The sequence below is a fragment of the Panicum virgatum genome, unplaced genomic scaffold, assembly GCF_016808335.1.
Source record: "Panicum virgatum strain AP13 unplaced genomic scaffold, P.virgatum_v5 scaffold_2976, whole genome shotgun sequence".
Lineage (NCBI taxonomy): Eukaryota > Viridiplantae > Streptophyta > Magnoliopsida > Poales > Poaceae > Panicum > Panicum virgatum.
The window spans coordinates 45,494-69,117 of NW_024376302.1; the positions used below are offsets into that span (position 1 = coordinate 45,494).

The window sequence follows — 23,624 nt, forward strand, 5'->3', positions numbered from 1 at the left end:
TGCACTGCAACCACAATAAAGAGAAACCAAAAGAGGAACCACAAACCAACACAGGGAAGCACGAAATTTAAGCGAATCGAATGCCCGGAGGGAACAAGGAAGATTGGGGCCTCCTTTCCCGTTGAATTCAAGTCCAAGATTTCAAGAATCCATGGAAAAATTCTAGATCTAGAGAGAAGTGGGTGTTACCACCATCGACAAGGTCAACACTACATCGACTCCCACTAGGCCTCGCCGCTCCTCTCGGCCTAGGGTCTCCAGCGTGCATGTGTCGGGCCCGGAATGGAATCGGCCCATGTAAGAGATGTGAGTGAGTTGTGCGTTCTGTTGCTAGCGAGCTGTTCGCTTCGTCTACAAGTAGCCAAGCAGAGGAAGGCTTCGGCATGTATGCGAAAAACAGAAAAGACATTCTCCATGAATGAATCTGTCCTCCGACCTCCAATGCTCTCCTATCCCTGAACTTCTCTTCCTCAATTCTAGCTGAATCATCTTGGACCCGCCTCCAAAAACGCGCCGGCGCCATGGATCCCGCCGTCAATATCATCCTCGATGAGATGCAGCAGCGGTTCTCCGAGGAGCTCCGCAAGGGCTTCTCCGAGCAAGACGAGAAGTGGGACCGCCGGTTCCACGACCTCGAGCAATCTCAGGGCGCCCGGATCTTTCGCTTGGAGGACGCGGCCCAGGTGTTCGACGAATGGCGTCCACACATCGAAGCCACCGTCGAGGACATCCGGCTCGAGCTCGGCAAGGTCACCCACTTCTGGGACCGCTCCTTCCACGAGCGAATTGTTCCAGAGCCTCCCATCTTCCCCACCACGCAGTCGGCGACGGAGCGCCTACCTGCTCCTACCGGCGCCGAAGGCCCCGCTGGGCACTGCGTTGAAACACAACACCGGGATGCGGGGTTCGGATCGGTCCTGATCCACACCCACATCCTGGTCAAGGGTGCGTACTCTCATTCATCCCCTTCCCCCTCTAATCATGTTGCTTCTGGTTTTTCCTGTGACAACCCCATGCCAGGCAAGTTACCCAAACTGCATTTCCATCGATTTGATGGCGATAACCCCAAACTTTGGATCTCTAGGTGTGAGGACTATTTTGAGATGTATTCTGCCGACTCGAGTTATTGGGTTCGTTTAGCGTTGAATCAGCTTGATGGCCCGGCCGCGCGTTGGTCTCAATCTGTGGCCAAACGTCTTAAGCAATCCAGTTGGTCTGAATTCTCTTCTATGTTGCTTGAGCGTTTTGGCCGGGATCAGTAGGAATCCTTGATTCGGCAACTTTACCATATTCGCCAGACTACTACCGTCGCTGATTATGTTGAGCGATTCTCTGAATTGGTGGATCAACTCATTGCTTATGAGCATTCCACAGATCCCATGTATTATACAATTCATTTCATCGACGGATTGCGTGATGATATCCGTTCTACTGTGCTTATGCAGTGTCCATCTACCCTCGATACTGCTTGCTCTCTCGCCTTGTTGCAGGAAGAGGTGGCCATCCCGGCGCCAGCGGGATTCCCGTCGCCCTGAGACGGGATTTCAGAGGAAGCCCCCCCCCCCCCCACCGAGGACACCGCTGCCTCTCCCGGCGCCGCCTCTGGTGGACAAGCTGCCGGCGCCTGTCTCGGTGGACGACAAGCACGCCCCTGATCCTAGCAAGCAGGCTGTCGACAGGTTTGCAACTCTGAAAGCATATCGCTGTGCTTGTGGCCTCTGTGACAAGTGCGCCCAGCGCTGGCGTCCTGGCCATTAGTGTGCCCCGATGGTGCAACTTCATGTTGTGCAAGAGCTGATGGACTTGATCACATACGCCGATGGTAACACGGACTCTATTGGTGTCGAGTTATCTTCTGAACAGGGTGGATCAGTCAAGGATGCGCAGTTGTTTCTTGCATTATCTCAGGTGGCATTTGGTGGCACTGAAGGCCCCCAAACAATGCGCTTTCAGGGCACTATTCAGAATCATCACCTGCTCATTTTAGTGGACTCTGGGAGCTCACATTCATTCCTCAGTTCTCAGATTGCTGACAAGTTGCAAGGTGTTCAGTTTCTACCCAGCGCCATTAGCGTCCAGGATGCCAATGGGGGTATTATGCAGTGTGCTACTCACTTACCTAGGGCTTCTTGGTCAATTCAGGACTTCAATTTCTCCTCTGATCTGCAGGTTCTCCCCCTTCAACATTTTGACTTGATTTTGGGTATGGATTGGCTTGAGTCTTTCAGCCCCATGAAGTTTCATTGGAAGCTGAAGTGGATGTCAATTCCGTATGGTAATTCCACTGTATTACTCCATGGTCTCTTGCCTCAGGTGCCTGTTGATACAATTGTTCAGCTCTGCAGTATTTCAGTACCTGTTCAGCTAGAGGAGATAGCTTCTTCAGTCCACCCTTCTATTTCAGCCTTGCTCACTGAATTTTCCTCAGTTTTTGCTCCAGTCAATGGGTTACCTCCTGCTCGGGATTGTGATCACTCAATTCCCTTAGTGGCGGGCGCCCAACCAGTCTATATCCGCCCCTACCGATACCCGCCGGCTCTCAAGGACGAAATTGAAAAGCAGATACAAGATATGCTGGACAAGGGCCTAATCCAGCCAAGCAGCAGTCCCTTTTCTTCACCGCCCCTACCGATACCCGCCGGCTCTCAAGGACGAAATTGAAAAGCAGATACAAGATATGCTGGACAAGGGCCTAATCCAGCCAAGCAGCAGTCCCTTTTCTTCACCACTGCTATTGGTTAAAAAAAAGGATGGGACATGGCGTCCTTGTGTGGATTACCGCTACCTCAATGCGCTAACTGTCCGTGGCAAGTTCCCTATACCCATTTTCGATGAGCTGATCGATGAATTGGCCGGGGCTTCTTGGTTTTCAACCCTTGACCTCAATTCTGGTTTTCATCAAATCAGAATAAAGGTCCGCGAAGAGTACAAAACAGCCTTCCAAACTCATTTTGGCCACTTCGAGTTTAAGGTTATGTCTTTTGGCCTTTGTGGAGCCCCCGCTTCTTTCCAAGGTGCTATGAATTCTACTCTCAAGCCCTTGTTGAGGACATGTGTTCTGGCTTTCTTTGATGACATATTGGTGTACAGTCATTCTTTTGAAGAGTATCTTTCCCACCTTCGTGCAGTTTTTCAGTTGCTCGCACGAGACCAATGGCAAGTTAAACTGTCCAAATGTACTTTCGCATAGCGGCAGATTTCTTACCTTGGACATATCATCAGCGCCGAAGGAATCTCAACAGACTCCAGAAAGGTGGAAGACATGGTCTCGTGGCCTACCCCTGCCAACACCAAAGAGCTGCGGAGTTTCCTCGGTTTGGCGGGCTATTATCGGAAGTTTGTCAGACATTTTGCAATTATTGCTCGTCCCCTCACTGATCTTCTGAAGAAGCACTCCATCTTTGTCTGGACACCTGATCACCAAGCCACTTTCGATACTCTTAAGTCTGCTCTCAACTCGGCACCTGTTCTTGCCACTCCGGACTTCAGCAAGCCCTTTTGCTTAGAGACTGACGCCTGTGCCAATGGTGTCAGCGCTGTTCTCATACAGTCTGGTCACCCTCTTGCATACATCAGCAAATCGCTCGGTCCCAAGACAGCAGGCCTCTCTACATACGAGAAGGAGTATCTAGCCATTCTCCTTGCAGTTGAGCAGTGGCGCTCCTACCTGCAACATGCAGAGTTCACTATCTTCACTGATCAACGCAACTTGACTCACCTCACTGATCAGCGCCTCTACACTCCTTGGCAACAGTGGGTGTTCACTAAATTACTGGGGCTGCAATACAAGATAGTATACAAGCAAGGCTCCGAAAATCATGTGGCCGATGCTCTATCCCGGCGCCCGCATGATTCTGAACTAGTCCTGCTCGCTATGTCGTCTTGTGCCCCGTCTTGGACTTCGGCAATCATTCAAGGTTACAATCAGGATGAAGAAGCTCAATTGTTGTTGTCCAAATTGACCATAGATCCTTCAGCTGTCCCTCATTTTACTATTCAAGAAGGTCTTCTTCGATACAAGAAAAGGATCTGGCTCGGCAACAACAGAGACTTGCAAGCTCAAATATTGTCAGCATTACATGATGCCCCTTCAGGTGGTCATTCAGGTTTTCCAGTAACCTACCGCCGGGTCAAGCAGCTGTTTGCCTGGAAGGCCATGAAATCTGACATTAAAGCATTTGTGGCCAGTTGCTCCACTTGCCAACAAGCTAAACCAGACCGTTCCAAGTACCCCGGCCTCCTTCAGCCACTTCTAGTCCCTTCATCGGCGTGGCAAATTATTTCCATGGACTTTATCGAAGTATTACCTAAGTCCAAGGGCATAAATTGTATCCTGGTAGTAGTCGACAAATTCACCAAATATAGTCACTTTCTGGCCTTATCACACCCTTTCACAGCTGCTGATATTGCCAAAGTCTTCTTTCATAACATTTACAAGCTGCATGGCCTCCCGGACTCCATTGTCTCCGACCGCGACAGGGTCTTCACAAGCACGTTTTGGCAAGAACTCTTCAAACTGGTCAAGGTCTCTCTACGTATGAGCACAAGTTACCACCCTCAGACAGACGGACAAACCGAGCGCATCAACCACTGCCTCGAGACATATCTTCGCTGTTTCGTTCATGCTTGCCCATCAAAGTGGATGGACTGGTTGAGTTCAGCTGAATACTGGTACAACACTTCCGCTCATTCTGCTATTGGTTGCTCCCCATTCGAAGCTCTGTATGGCTACACCCCTCGCAGCCTGGGTCTCCATTCAACTCAGCGCTCCCTATCTGATGTCTCTGTTTGGGTTCAGGAAAAGAAACTGATGACCAGTTTAATCCAGCAACATCTGCAGCGAGCCCAACATCGCATGAAGATTCAAGCCGACAAGCACCGGTCAGCTCGCTCTTTTCAAAAGGGAGATTCAGTTTACCTCAAGCTTCAACCCTATATACAGTCTTCTCTGGCTCCAAGAGCTAACTAGAAATTGGCCTTCAAATATTTCGGCCCGTTTAAAGTCATTGGCAAAGTGGGTCCGGTTGCATACAAATTACAGTTGCCTTCTTCTTCCTCCATCCACGACGTCTTCCATGTTTCCGAGTTAAAGAAGGCAACTTCGAAGATGGACCAGGTTTCCCCTGTTATTCCTGACCTTGACCCTTCTTTCAGTTTCTAGAATAGGTGTTGGCAAAGAAACTGGTGTCCAAAGGTGTCCGGTCGGTCCAGCAAGTTCTGATCAAATGGTCCGGTTGGCCTGATGCTCTTGCAATCTGGGAAGATCTCGAAGCTCTTCGCCAGCGATTCCCATCAGCACCCGCTTGGGGACAAGTGGGTTCACTACAAGGGGGGATGTTACCACCGTCGACAAGGTCAACGCTACATCGACTCTCACTGGGCCTCGCCGCTCCTCTCGGCCCAGGGTCTCCAGCGTGCGTGTGTCAGGCCCGGAATGGAATCGGCCCGTGTAAGGGACGTAAGTGAGTTGTGCGTTCTGTTGCTAGCGAGCTATTCGCTTCGTCTACAAGTAGCCAAGCAGAGGAAGGCTTCGGCATGTATGAGAAAAACAGAAAAGACATTCTCCATGAATGAATCTGTCCTCCGACCTCCAATGCTCTCCTATCCCTAAACTTCTCTTCCTCAATTCTAGCTGAATCATCTTGGACCCTAACAGTGGGAAGGGGAAGGAAGAAAGAAAACCAGAGAGCCAGAGAGATGCCGTGTCCCCCTTCTCTTTATCTCCAAGTCTCCTTGCTAATGACTGATTTACCCCTACAACTATAATTAAGGTACATGCCCACGCAAGGGCAATTTCGTTCGACTTTTTCTCGGAGCATCGAACGGACCCGGCGACTTCATGATCTTGCTTCGCCTCGACGCAAGCTTCGCGATCCCGTCACCTATCCTTCGATCTCCTCGCGCTCTCCGCCCCTATTCCCGCCAGAATCCTTCCCCGGGTTTTGCGGCCCAAACCTGGAAACCGTTTCGTCGATCTCCCGATCCTTGATGCGTGTCAGAGCCATCCTCGACCGCCCGGCGCCAAGTTTTCCAGAGCCTCCGCTCGACTTGCACGACCGCCGTCTTGACTCGGTCAACACGGTCAACCTGTGTAACTTGTGCTCGTCGATGTGTCCAGACGTCAGTCACCGCGACTGATCACCCGGCCTCCTGGTCCCTCGGCCCAAGCCCAGCATATGTCCTTCACCGCTTTCGGTCCATCGGTACGAACCCGCATGACCTTCACTTTCGCCGCCGACCACCGCCTCCGACTTTCATGCCTGCGCACCACAAGCCAAGAAACATGTTGCACGACACGACTCAAGCCACGGTTAATCCTCAAACTCAACCCGTTGTGCTCGATCGCTGACAATCACTCATCATCAAACCCGAATCACAAGGGCACAATCCACCTTGTGTTCGCAAATCTAAAAAAACTTGTTTCATCCGGCTTCTAGTTCATTTTAGTACGGACTTATAAAATGATTTAACATACAGTTCCTTGTTTGGCGCGACACAGGTGATGCCAAATCCGCAATAAACTCTCCCAAACAGACCCTAAGTTGAGACTAGTGACTATTGGCTGGGCTTTTTCTGTGACTAGGGGTTTTAAAGGGTCTTGAAATTTGGCCTAGAGAATTTAAGGGGCAGGCCTTAAAAGGGCCGGGCTCTAATCCTATACAATTTTGAGCTAAAATATTAAAGGGCTATGTTGGGTTGTGAAGAGGTCACTAGGGCAATAGCCCGTTACCACCCCTACCCGTGACGGCTAAACTATTGTTGGATACGCGGCATATTCCTGTGCCCATCAGCATGTATAGTCATGGTTATCTGGATACACACAAAACAATAAGGATCACAAAAAATCATAAGCGCAAGTGGACACGGGTATTGAATTTGTCAAGAAATTGCATGGATTTGTCAATGACCCTCCACAGTTGTATTGGATTTGTCAAGAAATTGCATCGATTTGTCAATGACCCTCCACAGTTGACAAGGACAGAGCGAGAGCGATGGCCACAATAACAAGTGGCTAGGCATGTCTCTCTGGACAAAAAGATAAGGCAGACTTCAAAACCCTTGTTAGGTGTAGCATGCCATTGCTACAGTTGCAAGGGTCACGAACACGACGAGGTTTCACAGTGACATCTTCTACTAGCACTCCCGTCTATTATTATTGCCTTCCCATTCCATCCCATCGGGCTGTCCATCCTGTTCCTAGACAGCTGCAAGGCAGAAACCTCAAGCGAGTGAGCTGACTGATCCGGTAACTAGTCTCCATTTGGAACCAGCAGCACTCAGTGATTCATGGAGGTCGTGACCAGAGGTTGGGCACTGCACTTCCGAAGTTTGCTGATCTCTCGTCACCGGCGAGTGCAATCTGCTAAAGAGGCTGAAGGGGGAGATCAAGTTCCAACAAGAAGAGCTTGAGAGCATGAAGGGTGCCCTCGAGGACATCTCAAGGACTCCGGCATACCAGTTTCCCAACTAGGACAAGATCTAGGCCAGGAATGTGAGACAGATTTAACCGTTACTATTTTAGGCTATTCTAATAATGACAGATATGGATGACTTTTTAGATAATGAAATAGATATGGCTACTATTATTAAAGATAATTAAAGTCTACCGAGGATATGTTTTTTATTTTTATGAGAATTTCTAGAATTTATATTATTTTCTAGTATGTCTCGTGAGGATTTAATGGAGGCACCTCTAATTACTAATAGTATGATTCATAGATATAATTGGATGATTCATATTTGAGATAGCTAAAATGCTGAATCGGCAGGCCGGCAGGGAAATCTTTGTGCATGCTACAGTAAATGCATGTAATCAGTTGCAGTCAGTCGCTGCTGGGATCCAGTTTGATGTCACTGCAATGGATGATCTGCTTAACTTTATCACCTGCAACGGACTGCCAGTGCAATTCCTCCTGACAAACCACTTCCTTCTCAAATCCTGTTCAAATTTGTTTAACTTGTCATCTTGTCTCAATAACCATAAAGCCAGTGAGTCAGTGTAAGAAACATGGCCCCATTAGGCTATAGTTTGTGATTTTGGGGATTGAGTGAAAACATGATCAATGTAACTAACAACTTTGTAAGCTCAAGTTTGTAGGATTTTTAGGTGTCACACCCTGAAATTTTTGAATTTCAGGATGTGATTAAAATTAAAAATAAAACAATAATTTTCTCATATTTTTAAAATTTTCGCAATATTTACTTTTCTTCACAAGGAATTTAGTAAAAATAAATAAAGTTTGTTTGAATTTCAAAAAAAATAAATGAAGTTGGTTGTGTGTTGCACTCATGCTACCCTTGCATTGTTTTCATGTTGTGGTTCAATTTGAATTTGAATTCTTCGAATTTGGATTCAAATTGAATTTGTTTGAAGTCCTTTGCAAAAAGAAAAAAAAACCTTTCTCTTCTCCCTCCCTCTCTTTCTCCTTTCAGCCCAGCAGGCCCAACTCCATCCCTCCCTCTCCCTTTCTCTTTTCATTCCCGCGGCCCAGAAGCTCCACGCCGGCCCGTTTCTTTTCCTCTCGCGGCCCAGTTCCCGCACCCCAGCCCAACTCACGTCTCCCCCCTTCTCTCTCTGACTCGTGGGGTCCGCCCGTCGGGGGCGTCCCCTACCCTGGGTCGGGCACGGACTCCGCAGAGTCCGGCCGCACCCCGCGCAGCCGCGGCCTTCTTGGCCCGCACGCCAAGGGGCGTTGCCCACCCCTATATAAGGCGCCGCACCCCCCGCTTGAACCCTATCCCGCAGCCGCCGCTTTCTTCTGCGCGCCAAACCCTAGCACCGCCGCCATTGATGAGTTCGAGCTCGGGCCAACAACGCGTCGCCGTTCCGTCGCGCCTCCGGCGCTCCCGAGCCTCCCATGAGCTTCGCGTCGAGGTGGAGACCCTCGACGACTCGTTGTATCCCTCCCTCTCTCTCTCAGTTCCGCCCGGGAGCGTTCGCCGTCGCCGCCGCTTTGCCATGCGCCGTCGCGAGCTCCGCTCGGCCCGTTCCTGGCCCGCGCCGCTGTCCTAGATCGATTGCCCGCACCGCGCGCATGCTTCTAGTGCTTACCGTGCTCAAAATCGAGCCCCGGAGCGCCGAATCGGCAACTCCGGCGAACCGCCGCCACGCGCCGCCGCTCGCCGGTGTCTCGCGTCGCCGCCAGCTCGCCCCGAACCGCCCTGGCCGTCAGATCTAAATCAAACAGCCCAGATTAGATCGGATCCAAGTAAACCTAGTCAGAAAATGGTGAACCGTGGTTCTTTTGCAAATAAATCCCTCTGTTTTGTCAAAATAAACCCGCCGTCCTCTTTTGTTGAAAAATATTTACAAAACACCCCCTTCTTTTCTGTTTTAGCCCCTGCCTTTTCCTAAAATCTAACCCGCCATCCAGGACCCTTTCTTTTGCATGCTAAACCCTGTAGTTTAGGTTTAATTATGTTTAGGTCCCTAGTTTCTTCAGATCTAGCCCCTAGAAGCTCTGTTTCTTCGCAAACAAGTCCTTAGAACCTTGTTTTAGCCATATCTTTCACGTTTTAACTCCGTTTTCAATGATTCTTGTGCTCATGTGATCCTTGTAACATGTGCAATAGCTCTATCATCCTATTATCCTTTGGGAGCACACTTTAATGTGCCTCGCAAATCCTTTTTGCTAACCCTTCATGTTCATAGTTAATCACGACTAGATCCCTGAAGCACCATTTAGTCTATAGAATCGCCGTTTTAGTTCCGTTTTCCGTGTTTCTTGCGCTCTCGTAACCGTAGCAGTGAGCCCTATCCTTTAGTATGCTCTTTTAAAGCCTTTCTTTTGTTTTGGTGTATTGTTCTTAGATATATCTTCTTGTTTGCTTTGTATGTTTTTCCGATGATTGCTTCGAGTAGAAGGATCGTTGTTCGAAGATTGAAGATCAAGAATTCCAAGTGATCAAGAGCTGAAGAGCAGTGAACAGTAGTAAGAGTAGCTTTTCGTTGGAGAAAGGTAAGTGACCCTAACTATCTTTCTAACTATGCTTATATACAAGAGTACTTGATTTAATTGGAACATGGAGAACCACCCAAGAAAACCGTACAACCACAATACTATATGGCTCTGGTCTTGGCTAAGTAATTAGATGAACTATATGTTGTGTTGGGGTTGTTTTGCTTGGTGGTTATGAATTTGTGTTGTGGAGCGGGTGAAGGAAGCTGTGTCTTCTGAGGGACCGCAAATGCAGGGACAACACATACATATAGGGATTCTTCGGAAAGGCCTCGTAGCGTCCCTATGCAATCACACCTCGGAAGTGTGGTACTGTGCCTAGCTAGCACATTGCGTGGTTGGGTTCAAAGTTCTTCGGAACTTTTACGCGAATTGTGGTGAAAGTGTACAACCTCTGCAGAGTTAAAACTAACCGGTTAGCCGTGTTCACGGTCAGGAGCGGCTTGGACCCTCACATGATTAATAAACTTAAAGATGGATTGAAATCAATTCTGGTTATTTCTTGTGGCCTTGCTGAGTACCAACCATAAGTGTACTCACCCTTGCTTACTGTTGCTTAGAAGGAAAAGTTGCTGTGAAGTCTTTTGAAGATGATGCTGAGTTCTAGGCGTACGCAACCCCCAGTCGATTGCCTGTGAAGTTTGGAGCCTTCGTTTCCAGGATAAGCTGTAAACTCTGATAGTCTTTTATTTGTTGTATTTCTCTTTTTCATGGTACTGTTACTGATTATTCACTTATGATGTCTCTATATGTATGAAACTTGATCCTGGCATACATATAATTATGCATTCGGTTTTGTCCTTAAAACCGGGTGTGACAGAAGTGGTATCAGAGCTGTATCGACTGTAGGACGTAAGGCTAGATAGCAATGGCCGTGTTCTAAGATTTCTTTTGATTTCAAATCTTTTCCTGCTTGTTCTTTGACCCCCTCCATTGAATATTCTCTCTCCTTAACTATTTTCTTTTCTCAATCAACATTGACAATCTTTTCTCACCTATCTATCTTATCATTTGCACTTTCTCATTTGCAAATAAAAAAAAATCTTAAACTTTCTATTGTCCTATTGTCCTCTTGATAAATTTTCTTTTTGATAATCAATTCTTGGTCAATTACCCTTTGTTGTTTCTCAACACCCTCAATCCTTCTGTTTATTCTTCTCTCTCCTGGACACTCCTTGATTTTCTTAAAAATTTATCTTTGTTGATATATCTTTCTTTTCTTTATTTTATCTAGCTTTCTCCGTTGAGCCTCTCCTCTTCTTTTCAAATAAATATCACTTTGAATTCATCTCTTGACTTGGATTTCAAAGTATATCTTCTGATTCAAAGTTATTTAGATGAATCGCGCCATGTATCATAATGCATGTCCAAGTCATCTGAGATCCAAGTCATCTGAAGAATGGAGCTGCTAGTTCATCATGAGGAGTCAAGTCTAAGCAATTGGAGATTGTACCACGTGTCCACCTTCCTGCTCAAGTTGGATGAAGGATTCAAAGCACCACCAAAGAATCGAGTATGAGCAAGAATTGTGACACTCTCACTACCACTACAATCACAAAGATCGAATCAACGCTGGACAAGTCGAAGGAGGCACGTGTCATCAACAATGAAGCTGGAAGATATAACCACGCTTAGGAATACCCCTTCTAACTCTATTAACAATGTTTAGCATCGTTCTTTGACCATGTTGACTAGTGGAATTCGGTGTTTGCATGATGATACTTGGCTTTATGACCTTGTCTGTTTCGCTTCTTTGTAATGATTGTTGGTGTGTTATGGGTCTTCTACCTACAATGACATCAGTTGTCTAGATGGGTTCTTCTTTTATACCTCTCCCTCCTTGTTATCCTCCGTCTTTCTACCTAATCTTTTGGATGTCAAGAAGGAAGTTTATGGCAACACTGGCAGCAATAGTAGAAACCTCCCAGAGTCTACAATGATCGACAAATGAAAGAAACTGAAGACAAGAATGCACTCTTTTCCCTTTCTGTTACCCTCATGTCTTCCCCCCCTCTACCTTGATTTATTTAAGTTGCGACCACCAAGAGTTGGTGAAAAGGAGGATGATGATCAACCCAAGAACCAAAGCTCCAATAGCCATACACTCGGTCAGACGTCATCAGTTGATCCCTTGCCAAGACGGATGATCAGGATACCTCTGCCAAATGAGAATGCCGTCAGTCTCCAATTCTCATGCCACCACGAGTCGCCAAGATACTAAACCAAGAAAATCATGTTTCTACAACGCAGTGGCTGCCTGAGGATGTATGAAAAGATCTAAACTTTATGGTTGGCTTATCTTCATCACTTTACTTGAAGGTTATGAGATATGTTTGTGGACTTGAGAAGTGATACCATATACTCAAGCCAGGAGAAGCAACTAAGCTCTATTCAAATCACTTTATCAAGGTACGAAGGATGTTCTTTGAAGGATGTGTCAACAAAGCTGTGGAAAGAATGGAAGTTAAAGGAGGAATTAGAATGAGTATCCGCGAAGTGTTTTGTGTGAGTTATCAGGAATTAAGAAGAATACATTGCAAGAAGGAATAACTGAGAAGAAAGTTAATGTGTGTCGGATGCTACCCACCTAAACCTTTGTCTTTTGCTAGCCTTGTGAATCTCGGGACGAGATTCCTTTTAAGGGGGGTAGTTCTGTCACACCCTAAAATTTTTGAATTTCAGAATGTGATTAAAATTAAAAATAAAACAATAATTTTCTCATAATTTTAAAGTTTTCGCAATATTTACTTTTCTTCACAGGGAATTTAGTAAAAATAAATAAAGTTTGTTTGAATTTCAAAAAAAATAAATGAAGTTGGTTGTGTGTTGCACTCATGCTACCCTTGCATTGTTTTCATGTTGTGGTTCAATTTGAATTTGAATTCTTCGAATTTGGATTCAAATTGAATTTGTTTGAAGTCTTTTGCAAAAAGAAAAAAAACTTTCTCTTCTCTCTCCCTCTCTTTCTCCTTTCAGCCCAGCAAGCCCAACTCCATCCCTCCCTCTCCCTTTCTCTCTTCATTCCCGCGGCCCAGAAGCTCCACACCGGCCCGTTTCTTTTCCTCTCGTGGCCCAGTTCCCGCATCCCAGCCCAACTCACCAGCCCTTCTCTCTCTGACCCGTGGGGTCCGCTCGTCGGGGGCGTCTCCTACCCCGGGTCGGGCACGGACTCCGCAGAGTCCGGCCGCACCCCGCACAGCCGCGGCCTTCTTGGCCCGCACGCCAAGGGGCGTCGCCCACCCCTATATAAGGCGCCGCACCCCCCCCCCTTGAACCCTATCCCGCAGCCGCCGCTTTCTTTTGCGCGCCAAACCCTAGCGCCGCCGCCATTGATGAGTTCGAGCTCGGGCCAACACCGTGTCGCCGTTCCGTCGCGCCTCCGCCGCTCCCGAGCCTCCCAGGAGCTTCGCGTCGAGGTGGGGACCCTCGACGACTCGTTCTCTCCCTCCCTCTCTCTCTCAGTTCCGCCCGGGAGCGTTCGCCGTCGCCGCCGCTTTGCCATGCGCAGTCGCGAGCTCCGCTCGGCCCGTTCCTGGCCCGCGCCGCTGCCCTAGATCGATTGCCCGCGCCGCGCGCATGCTTCTAGTGCTTGCCGTGCTCGAAATCGAGCCCCAGAGCACCGAATCGGCAACTCCGGCGACCCGCCGCCACGCGCCGCTGCTCGCCGGTGTCTCGCGTCGCCGCTAGCTCGCCCCGAACCGCCCTGGCCGTCAGATCTAAATCAAACAGCCCATATTAGATCGGATCCAAGCCAACCTAGTTAGAAAACAGTGTAAGGATCGATGGACCAAGAGGGGGGGTGAATTGGGCCTTTTTCAATTTCTAAAACAAAGTAAAGCAACCTTAACCTATGCAATGCTAGTAGTGGCACCAATTCACCAACCGGATAACTAAGCTACTTACACAAGCTAAGAGAGATAGAAACAAAGTAAAGCCTAGCAAGGTAGAGCTAAGTTATGATCTCTAAGTCAAGCACATGAGTAAATTGCATGAAAGAAAATGCTTGAATAAAGAGAGTGGACAAGAGACGACCGGATTTTTTTCCGTGGTATCGATGTGTTGGCACACACCCCTAATCCACGTTGTGACACTCACAAAGAGTATTGTCACCTCCCAAGTCACCGAGACGAGGGCGCTCACTAAGAGTCTCCGTTCACCATCCCGGTGTGGTGGAGATCAAGCCACGTACAATCTTCTTCTCCGGGCTCCCACAATCCTTGGCAAGCTCCGCGAGAAACACCTCGATCACCAAGATCGTCTAGGTGATGCCAATCACCAAGAGTAACAAGCTAAGACCTTCACTTGAGCAAGAACCGATCACCAAGAACGGATGCACACTAGCTTTTCTCTACTCAAGTCCTTAATCTTGCTTCTTGATTGATTGAATGCACAAGTATGTGAATGATGAAGCTCAAGGTGGCTCTTGACTATGGTATGAGTGTTTGGATGTTGCCTGGTGTCAAGAGTGGGCGAAATGACCCATTGGAGGGGTATATATAGGCAGCTCACACAAATAGAGCCGTTGGAGAAAAGCTGCCAGAAAACTGCGTAGCGCCGGTTAATCCGACGTCCCTCCAATTGTCATCGTCGGTTTAACCGGTGAATGTAAACTGCCTCTTCTGAAAACTAGCCGTTACAACTGGGGCAGATTAACCGACGTAGCATCGGTTTAACCGGTGAGTGTAGTTGTCCACTGAACCACTGAAAAACCAAGTCTCTGGACAACTGCACCGACGTTAACTCAAACCTATCGTCGGTTTAACCGGTGAGTACAACTTTTGAATTCCTCTGAAAAACCATCTCACTGGTCAATTGCACCGACGTCTTGATTCAAACAGCGTCGGTTAATCCGGTGAATAGAACTTGAATTGCCCTGGAAAAACCAACTCTGGACTAATGCACCGACGTTAAATTCAAACACGTCGGTTTAACCGGTGTATTCAATTTGTCCAGACTCTGCTGACTTCGTTTAACCGACGTATAGAAAATTGAGAGCGTCGGTTAAACCGGTGTATAGACTTTTTCTGATTTTGTCTTTTCTGATTTGAGTCTTGAATGAAATCCAAATATTCTTGAGATATAGTTTGAGAACCACTTATTTGAACTTCTAGAAACCTGAGTGACCATAGTGTGCATCCATTTTCAAATGACCATGTCCATGCTCAAGTTACTAAGCCTTAACCCCTCTTAATAGTGCGATCACTACAAAACTATAAAACCTATACTAACCTAAGTGTCCTTCTCAACCTTGTGACACTTAGGACTAGAAAGATCCTTAGCCTTGACATATATAAGTTGAAAACCGAGATCGCCTTTTAGAATAACCGAAATTGAGGGGCCTCTTTTGACATATGACCAAATGAGCGATAATGATCTATTAAGCTGCACAAACTCATTAGTCACAATAATGGTTGTCATTAATCACCGAAACATACCTTGAGGGCCTAGATGCTTACAAACAGTCAACCATGGTCCTTTTGCAAATAAACCCCTCTGTTTTGTCAAAATAAACCCGCCGTCCTCTTCTATTGAAAAATATTTACAAAACAGCCCCTTCTTTTCTGTTTTAGCCCCTGCCTTTTCCTAAAATCTAACCCGCCGTCCAGGACCCTTTCTTTTGCATGCTAAACCCTGTAGTTTTGGTTTAATTATGTTTAGGTCCCTAGTTTGTTCAGATCTAGCCCCTGGAAGCTCTGTTTCTTCGCAAACAAGTCCTTAGAACCTTGTTTTAGCCATATCTTTCACGTTTTAACTCCGTTTTCAATGATTCTTGTGCTCATGTGATCCTTGTAACGTGTGCAATAGCTCTATCATATTGTTATCCTTTGTGAGCACACTTTAATGTGCCTCGCAAATCCTTTTTTCTAGCCCTTCATGTTCATAGTTAATCACGACTAGATCCCTGAAGCACCGTTTAGTCTATAGAATCGCCGTTTTAGTTCCGTTTTCTGTGTTTCTTGCGCTCTCGTAACCGTAGCAGCGAGCCCTATCCTTTAGTATGCTCTTTTAAAGCCTTTCTTTTGTTTTGGTGTATTGTTCTTAGATGTATCTTCTTGTTTGCTTTGTATGTTTGCCCGATGATTGCTTCGAGTAGAAGGATCGTTGTTCGAAGATTGAAGATCAAGAATTCCAAGTGATCAAGAGCTGAAGAGCAGTGAAGAGTAGTAAGAGTAGCTTTTCGTTGGAGAAAGGTAGGTGACCCTAACTATCTTTCTATCTATGCTTATATACAAGAGTACTTGATTTAATTGGAACATGGAGAACCACCTAAGAAAACCATACAACCACAATACTATATGGCTCTGGTCTTGGCTAAGTAATTAGATGAACTATATGTTGTGTTGGGGTTGTTTCGCTTGGTGGTTATGAGTTTGTGTTGTGGAGCGGGTGAAGGAAGCTGTGTCTTCTGAGGGACCGCAAAGGCAGGGACAACACATACATATAGGGATTCTTCGGAAAGGCCTCGTAGCGTCCCTATGCAATCACACCTCGGAAGTGTGGTACTGTGCCTAGCTAGCACATTGCGTGGTTGGGTTCAAAGTTCTTCGAAATTTTTACGCGAATTATGGTGAAAGTGTACAACCTCTGCAAAGTTAAAACTAACCGGTTAGCCGTGCTCACGGTCAGGAGCGGCTTGGACCCTCACATGATTAATAAACTTAAAGATGGATTGAAATCACTTTCTGGTTATTTCTTGTGGCCTTGCTGAGTATCAACCATAAGTGTACTCACCCTTGCTTACTGCTGCTCAGAAGGAAAAGTTGCTGTGAAGTCTTTTGAAGATGATGCTGAGTTCTAGGCGTACGCAACCCCAGTCGATTGCCTGTGAAGTTTGGAGCCTTTGTTTCCAGGATAAGCTGTAAACTCTGATAGTCTTTTATTTGTTGTATTTCTCTTTTTCGTGATATTGTTACTGATTATTCACTTATGATGTCTCTATATGTATGAAACTTGATCCTGGCATACATATAGTTATGCATTCGATTTTGTCCTTAAAACCGGGTGTGACATTAGGTCCCATGGTGTCCAATTCATTGTCAAGGTGTCCAATTTGAGGTTTTCCAAATGCCAGTCGAGACGAGTTGAACAAGGTGCAGCAGAAATCAACTGACCGATTGAACCCACGGTCTTGAAGATGAACGGGTCGGTGCATCTAGTAGTTGCAATGACGATTAAGTGAAGAAAACACAGTAGCACCGGTTAAACCGACTATGCAAGGAGTGGCGTCGGTGCATTGGTAATGGCATTGATCAGGGAGCATGTCAAGCTGCAGACGAGTTCGAGGGGAAATCCTTAAGCACCAGTAGAACCGACCGTGGTCGGATGAAGCGTCGATGCAATAATGCAAGCAAAAGCTGGCGTGTCAGAAGGGGAGCCAACGGCTATATGTGGATGAACAGGGTGACCAGTTGAACCGACACCCACCAGGCAAAGCGTCAGTTCAACCGATCCTACTGCACTTTTACTAGCCGTTGAAGCAACGACTCTATGGAGTTATTGGGCTATATATGTACCATCTTCTCTCGCCCATTTGAGTTTGCTGGAGTCCAGAGATTGCAAAATTTCTTTTGGGATGAGGGTTTCACACTAGTTGAATCATAGATGCACATCTAAATAGCATATTTTAGTTTATATTTTGTGCAAACTAGATTGAGCCGTAGGATAAGTTCTTATGTTTTCCTAATTCACTCCCTCCCCTTCTTAGGCTACGAGCACCGATTCCTTTCAATCAATTAGTGCTAACGCCCATTGTATATTACTAAAGTCGACACTTACCAGAGCAAGGAATCTTTTTCTATTTCAAAAACAAGGATGCTTGTTTTCAGATATTTAAGCTTGGTGCAGTTTCTTGAAACTTCATCTACAAAGTGTAGATTTTTAGAACATACCCGAAAATTGTGCAGCCCTTGTTGGCATTATAAAAAGATAATTTAGTTCCAAGGAACACTTTCTAAGAAGTTAGTGCAATTCCTTGAAATGCAATTTTGATTTCATGCAATTCCTTGAAATGCAATTTTGATTTCAAGATGTCACTCTGCTGACAGGCGTACACTGCCGCAGCATGAGTTTGGGTGGACCATACGTGTGAATCAGGTGAATTAGAAGAAGAAAACACTTTTATCATCCCCCCTTAATCTCCTATATTTGTTGGATTGTGGAATTGAGAATACGATGTAATGGCATCAGTTCTCCTGGACTGGCGAAGATAAAAAAAATGCAACTGGAAAGGCTTGGCATCAAGCTCCAGTGCAGGCTGTGTGTTGCCAGCACGACAAGACTGAGAAACTACGCCATCCTCTCCTATCCCTTTCTTCTCCGGTTCCCCATTGCTCCCTTTGTAGCCAGTACAAAACAGAGTTGGCAAATCGAATACTTGTTGCCTCATTGCAATTCTGAAACCAGAAAAAAAAACATACATGAGTATTTTGTTACTCCACCAGTTACCCCCTCTTCATCCCTTTCAAATGTGATCATAACTGCAAGATTTAAAGGCTCTTCTATCCTTTTTTCTTCCATTATTACTGACGCGTGCATGCTGCCCCCGTCAGTCAGATCCATGGGTACCCAGCGAAGACCTTGACCTCCGGCGGGCAGCCGACAGGGCGCGTGGGTGTGGCCCACCTCGACAAGCAGCTACTAGACGCTGAATTCATCTGGTAGCAATTGGCCTGAAGTGTAGGAGTAGGACAGGCCGTGCGGGAATCCAATGGCCTTGTCTCTCTCTCGTCCATTATTTGTCTCCCCTGCGTACCATCGGGTTCTCCGTCCTCCCCACGGCAGCAGCGACTTCTAGACAATCAAACTCGACCGGCGACGAGCTGCGGGCAGCCTGTCCCGGCGAGGAAGTTCCATAGCTGACCAGCATCGACACGACCAGTGAGTCTCATCTCGCTATCTCTTGTTCTTTACAACTCTCCACGGCACTGCTCAATGCTGCACGCGAGGTTGTGGGCGCGAACATACACAAAAATCTCAATCCTTGCACTCGTTTATTATTTAGGGGCAAAAAACCATGGAAGTCGTGACGGGGGCGCTGCCAAGCGTCATCAAGAAGCTCGCTAGTCTGGCCGCCGGCGAGTACAATCTGCAGAAGGGGCTGATCGGGGAGATCAAGTTCCTGCAAGAAGAGCTTGAGAGCATGAAGGGTGCTCTCGAGGACATCTCCAGGACTCCTTCAGACCAGCTTCCCAATAATGACAAGATCTGGTCTAGGAATGTGAGGGAGTTATCCTACGACATAGAGGATAGCATTGACACGTTCACGGTGCAATGCAAGGGCAAAAGGCTGGACACACAGCATGGGCTAAAAAAGGTCATTGATAGGAGCCTCAACTTGTTGATGCAGCCCAAGGTTCGCCATAAGATTGCTACTGAAATAAGAGAGATCAAGAGCCGCGTCATGGAGGTGCACGAGCGGCGGCGCAGGTATGAGGTCAACCTTGGTGTTGATAAACCTGTTACTGTCGACCCTCGTTTATTCACTCAATACACCGAGATGAAAGAGCTTGTTGGAATTGAAGAGGCAAGGGATGAGTTCATCAATAACTTTTTGACACAAGGGAATAACCTTCCCATGAAGCAAGGCAAGATAGTTTCAATTGTTGGATTTGGAGGCCTGGGAAAGACAACTCTTGCTAATGCAGTTTATGAAAAGATTAGAGCACGATTCGATTGTTGTGCTTTTGTTTCTGTGTCTCAAACTCCTGACTTGAAGAGATTATTCAAGGGCTTACTCAATGATTTTGGCAAGAGCATTAATGAAGAAATATTGGATGAGAGTCGACTCATAAAAGTACTCAGAGAATTCCTTCAGGACAAAAGGTATGAAAGCACTCCTTTCGCCAATTTATACATATGAAGTTTTTAGCCACTGATAATTTATACCCTCTGTTCACAATACTCCATTCATCAATTATACACATGAAGTACAAGTCTACATGTGGTTAATGAAATGTTCATGCACGGCTGCATTAAATGGTAGAATGCCACCACTTAAGCTTTATCACATCATTATTAAGTGCAAATAATTCCCTGACTGGACTACATTTTGTTTTGGCAAAGATTCTGGGTGGACCTATTTTGTTCACGGACTTGCCAATCCAGCTACTCCCTAGCTATTTTAGTTTAATCATTAAATCTCCAGTAGTGTTCCATGCCAGTTAGCTTAATTTTCATCTAGCTGGTATATGAACAATATTAGAACATTTTTCCATCCTAAAATCACAAGTTTTTTTTTCTAATAACTTGTGATATGATTAGGTATTTCGTTGTTGTTGATGACATATGGGATATCTCAGTTTGGAAAAGGATTAGATGTGCATTGCCTGATAATGATGTTGGATACACAATTATTACAACTACCCGTATTTCTGATGTTGCTGAACAAGCTGGAGGTGCTTACAAGCTGAAACCCCTTTCTTCAAACAACTCTCGGAAGCTATTTTTTAGAAGAATATTTGGTAACGAAAACAAAGACAACAATGAAGAAATAGAAAAATGTCCTGATGATGAACTTGCGGAAGTATCTGACAGAATACTAAAGAAATGTGCTGGTGTGCCCTTGGCAATTATTACAATGGCTAGTTTGCTAGCTTGCAAAGTAAGAAATAAACTGGAGTGGTACGAGGTGTACAACTCTGTTGGTACTGGCATGGAAAACAATATGGATGTGGAGAATATGAGAAAGATATTGTCTTTCAGCTATTATGAGCTGCCATGCCATCTAAGGACTTGCTTGTTATATTTAAGCATGTTTCCTGAAGATTTTGAAATTGACAAGGACCGTTTGATAAGAATGTGGATAGCTGAAGGTTTTATCCAATGGGAAAAACAGGGGAAGAGTTCATTTGAAATAGGAGAGTTTTACTTCAACGAGCTCCTAAACAGAAGTATGATCCAACCGATATATTACTTATTCACTAGCATGGTAAAGAGTTGTCGCATACATGATATGATGCTCGATCTTATTTGTTCCTTTTCATGTGAGGAAAACTTTGTTACCATACTAAGTGATATCGATAGCACATCTCCATCAAGTACGATTCGGAGGTTGTCCCTTCAAAATGGCAAGAAAAGTCACGTGATGGCTCAGGCTACTAGAAACTTGTTGCAACATGCAAGGTCAGTTGTTATCTTCCCAGCAGCCGTTGCTCAAGTGCCGGCTGCTGGCAGCTGCCGATTTTTACGTGTACTGGATTTGGAGCATTGCAACCTTTCACATACTGATAGCCTTAAGTACCTTGGAAATTTATACCAATTGAGGTACTTAAGACTATATTCTACGCATATTTCTCAGCTCCCGGAAGAAATAGGAAACCTGCAGTTTCTACAAACATTGGATGTGAGGAGCAATCCTATTTCCATCTTGCCTTCAAGTGTTGTCCAGCTAAGAAATTTGATGTGCCTAGACATTGGCGAGACTACAAGAGTGCCAAATGGAATTGGAAACCTAACATGCCTTGAGCAGTTGTCATGGTTATGCATTGATGGGTCCACCATAAACAATATAGAGGAGTTGGGCCAGCTAACTGAACTGAGGCGGCTGTGGGTTAAATTGGACGAGTGGAACGACAAGCTGTTGTGGTGCCTACACAAGTTACAAAAGATCCAGGAACTACATATAAAAGTCCATCGTTGGCTATGCAACATCGGTGGATTGGATGCCTGGGTCGCTCCTCGACATCTCCGTTCGTTGAATGCAGTAGGCATCTGTTGGTTTTCTACACTGCCGGCTTGGGTGAATCCATCGTTTGTTCCGGTTCTCACCTGCCTACGGATTGCCGTGAGGGAGCTACATCAGGTGGATCTCGACATCCTCGGGAGGTTGCCAGCTCTCCGCCGTCTACGGCTGGAGGTGGACAATAAGAAGCTGGGAATCCTTCAGGGGTTAATTGTTAGTCCTGGTTCGTTCCCGTGCCTTGAATTCTGTTACTTCATTAATTTTGTATGGCCAGTGGTGTTTCAAAAAGGAGCTATGCCAAGGCTCGCATGGCTTCGCCTCTGGCGGTTGTTTTATGCGCGGGAGGCAAGAGGAATTGGCAGCAGCGATGGTGGTCTCGACTTGGGCCTGGGGAACCTGCCATCGCTGCAGGACGTCAAGGCTTATCTCGGATGTGAAGGCGCTAGCAAGGAGGAGGCGGAGCAAGCCAAGGCTGCGCTGACGCGTGCAGCTGAAATGCATCCCAATCATCCCTATCATGATATAAGTATTGAAAATAAAGGTGCGGTAGCTCCTGTACTTACTCCTTGCTTCTCTCATTTCCCATTTCTCCGAAACTTAATTGCGTTGGTTTTTCCTGCCCTGTGCCACCCTAGCTCCAGTTGTTTTTTCTCCCGTTATTCTAACATATCTTCTCCGCTTTATTTCTTCAAACCTTAATTTCATTTCTATTTCCGTTTCAGGTTGAGATGATGTCATGATGAATAACGAATCGGAGAAAAGATTTGAGTTAACGCCAATGATAAGTTGCTGGCACATGACAAGTTCGTCTGCTTCCCCACATCTGCAGAGATTAAATTGCCTTGTGCACGCTTGGAACCTAGAGATCTTCCGGCTGGCTAAATTTTACTCCATTTTCTGCAGTACCGTAATGTTGCTCTCCCTGTCGCTGACATCAATCATGCAGTAGTGCACGGAAAAGGCAGCGCAATGTGTTGTCCACAGGAGGAGCATGCAACGGCAGCCTTGGACAGAACAAAACGCAATGGTATTCCGGTGACAGAGTCGGGCCTAGATGTCATGCAAGGGTATCCTATTGTAGGGTGTGTTCCTGTTGAGTGATAGTGATCTACTTCCATGAGGCTCTCGAAAGTGCAATTATTTGCATAGCTTTTATTATGCTGTATTTGACCTGCCGTTTGTTTGTACTAATCTTCTGAAGTCTACCTATGTTTGACGAAGACGAAGAAGTATTTTTTGGATTATTTGCAACTTGTTGCCTAGGTCGTCATGTGTGCCCGTGAGACGTCTGAGCATATGTGCCGGTATGCAACTACAACGCCTGCTCTGTTTCGGTGTGCAATGAGAGGAGATTACTGGATAGTAGTGAACGCAGGCTCTGTTTCCATGTGCTCTGTTCCGTGCATAACTCTGTTCTGCAGAGCATGGTGCCCACACGAGTAGCTTCACCTACCGTGGTCGGACCCATGGTTGTCGGCAACTTGCACTAACGAAGCTTTGATCTGTTGCTTAACATACATGGAAAGACGAGATCTTGAAGAAAGAATTTAAAGAAACATGTGAAAGAATGCGTCATGTTCAATTCCGGATACGGTCTAGCTCATAGGTCCGAATGCGACTGCAATTTTCCAGTACCATCGAGCGAAGCAAATCACTAGTGTATGGTTATTGTCAAGAGCGAAAATCTTCCGGGCATGTCAGCGATGGACATGAGAGAAGAACGCCAGTAGCATGTTATTATATAGGCATGATTATACACAACACCAAGCGGTCAAGCAAAAAAAATCATAAGAACAATTGGACGGGGGGTGATGGAATCTGTCAAGGGCCGACATTATCAAATGGACAACGCTAATGCGCGACGGGTCGCGCGGCTGACGCAGCACGCGACACCATTTCCGTCTGCTTTTACCATGCGCAGCGCTATCCTGTGAAATCCGTGTCCAGCTTTTCTCGTGATCTATAAAGATATACTACATTAAGCT

General features: G+C 46.2%; 1 protein-coding gene across 2 annotated transcripts; it reads left to right on the plus strand.

Annotated features, from left to right (window-relative positions):
* Nucleotides 1-18,633: 18,633 nt before the first annotated feature.
* On the plus strand, nucleotides 18,634-22,892 carry LOC120694086 (disease resistance protein RGA5-like). Of its 2 annotated transcripts, XR_005683327.1 has the most exons (5): nucleotides 18,634-18,836; nucleotides 18,961-19,781; nucleotides 20,220-22,180; nucleotides 22,362-22,442; nucleotides 22,543-22,892. XR_005683327.1 is itself a non-coding variant. In XM_039977253.1 (4 exons), the coding sequence occupies exons 2-4, from the start codon at nucleotides 18,973-18,975 to the stop codon at nucleotides 22,364-22,366; spliced, it is 2,775 nt and encodes a 924-aa protein (XP_039833187.1). In that variant the 5' UTR covers nucleotides 18,634-18,836; nucleotides 18,961-18,972; the 3' UTR covers nucleotides 22,367-22,892. The 2 variants fall into 2 exon arrangements, 1 of the variants encoding a protein (XP_039833187.1); XM_039977253.1 differs by having other exon boundaries at nucleotides 22,362-22,892.
* Nucleotides 22,893-23,624: the final 732 nt, after the last annotated feature.

Excerpts from the sequence above, each read along its gene's own strand:
- LOC120694086 (XM_039977253.1), top strand. The coding sequence starts at position 18,973 with ATGGAAGTCGTGACGGGGGCGCTGCCAAGCGTCATCAAGAAGCTCGCT. Across the intron at positions 19,782-20,219 it reads GAATTCCTTCAGGACAAAAG|GTATTTCGTTGTTGTTGATG; the intron begins GTATGAAAGCAC and ends TGATATGATTAG.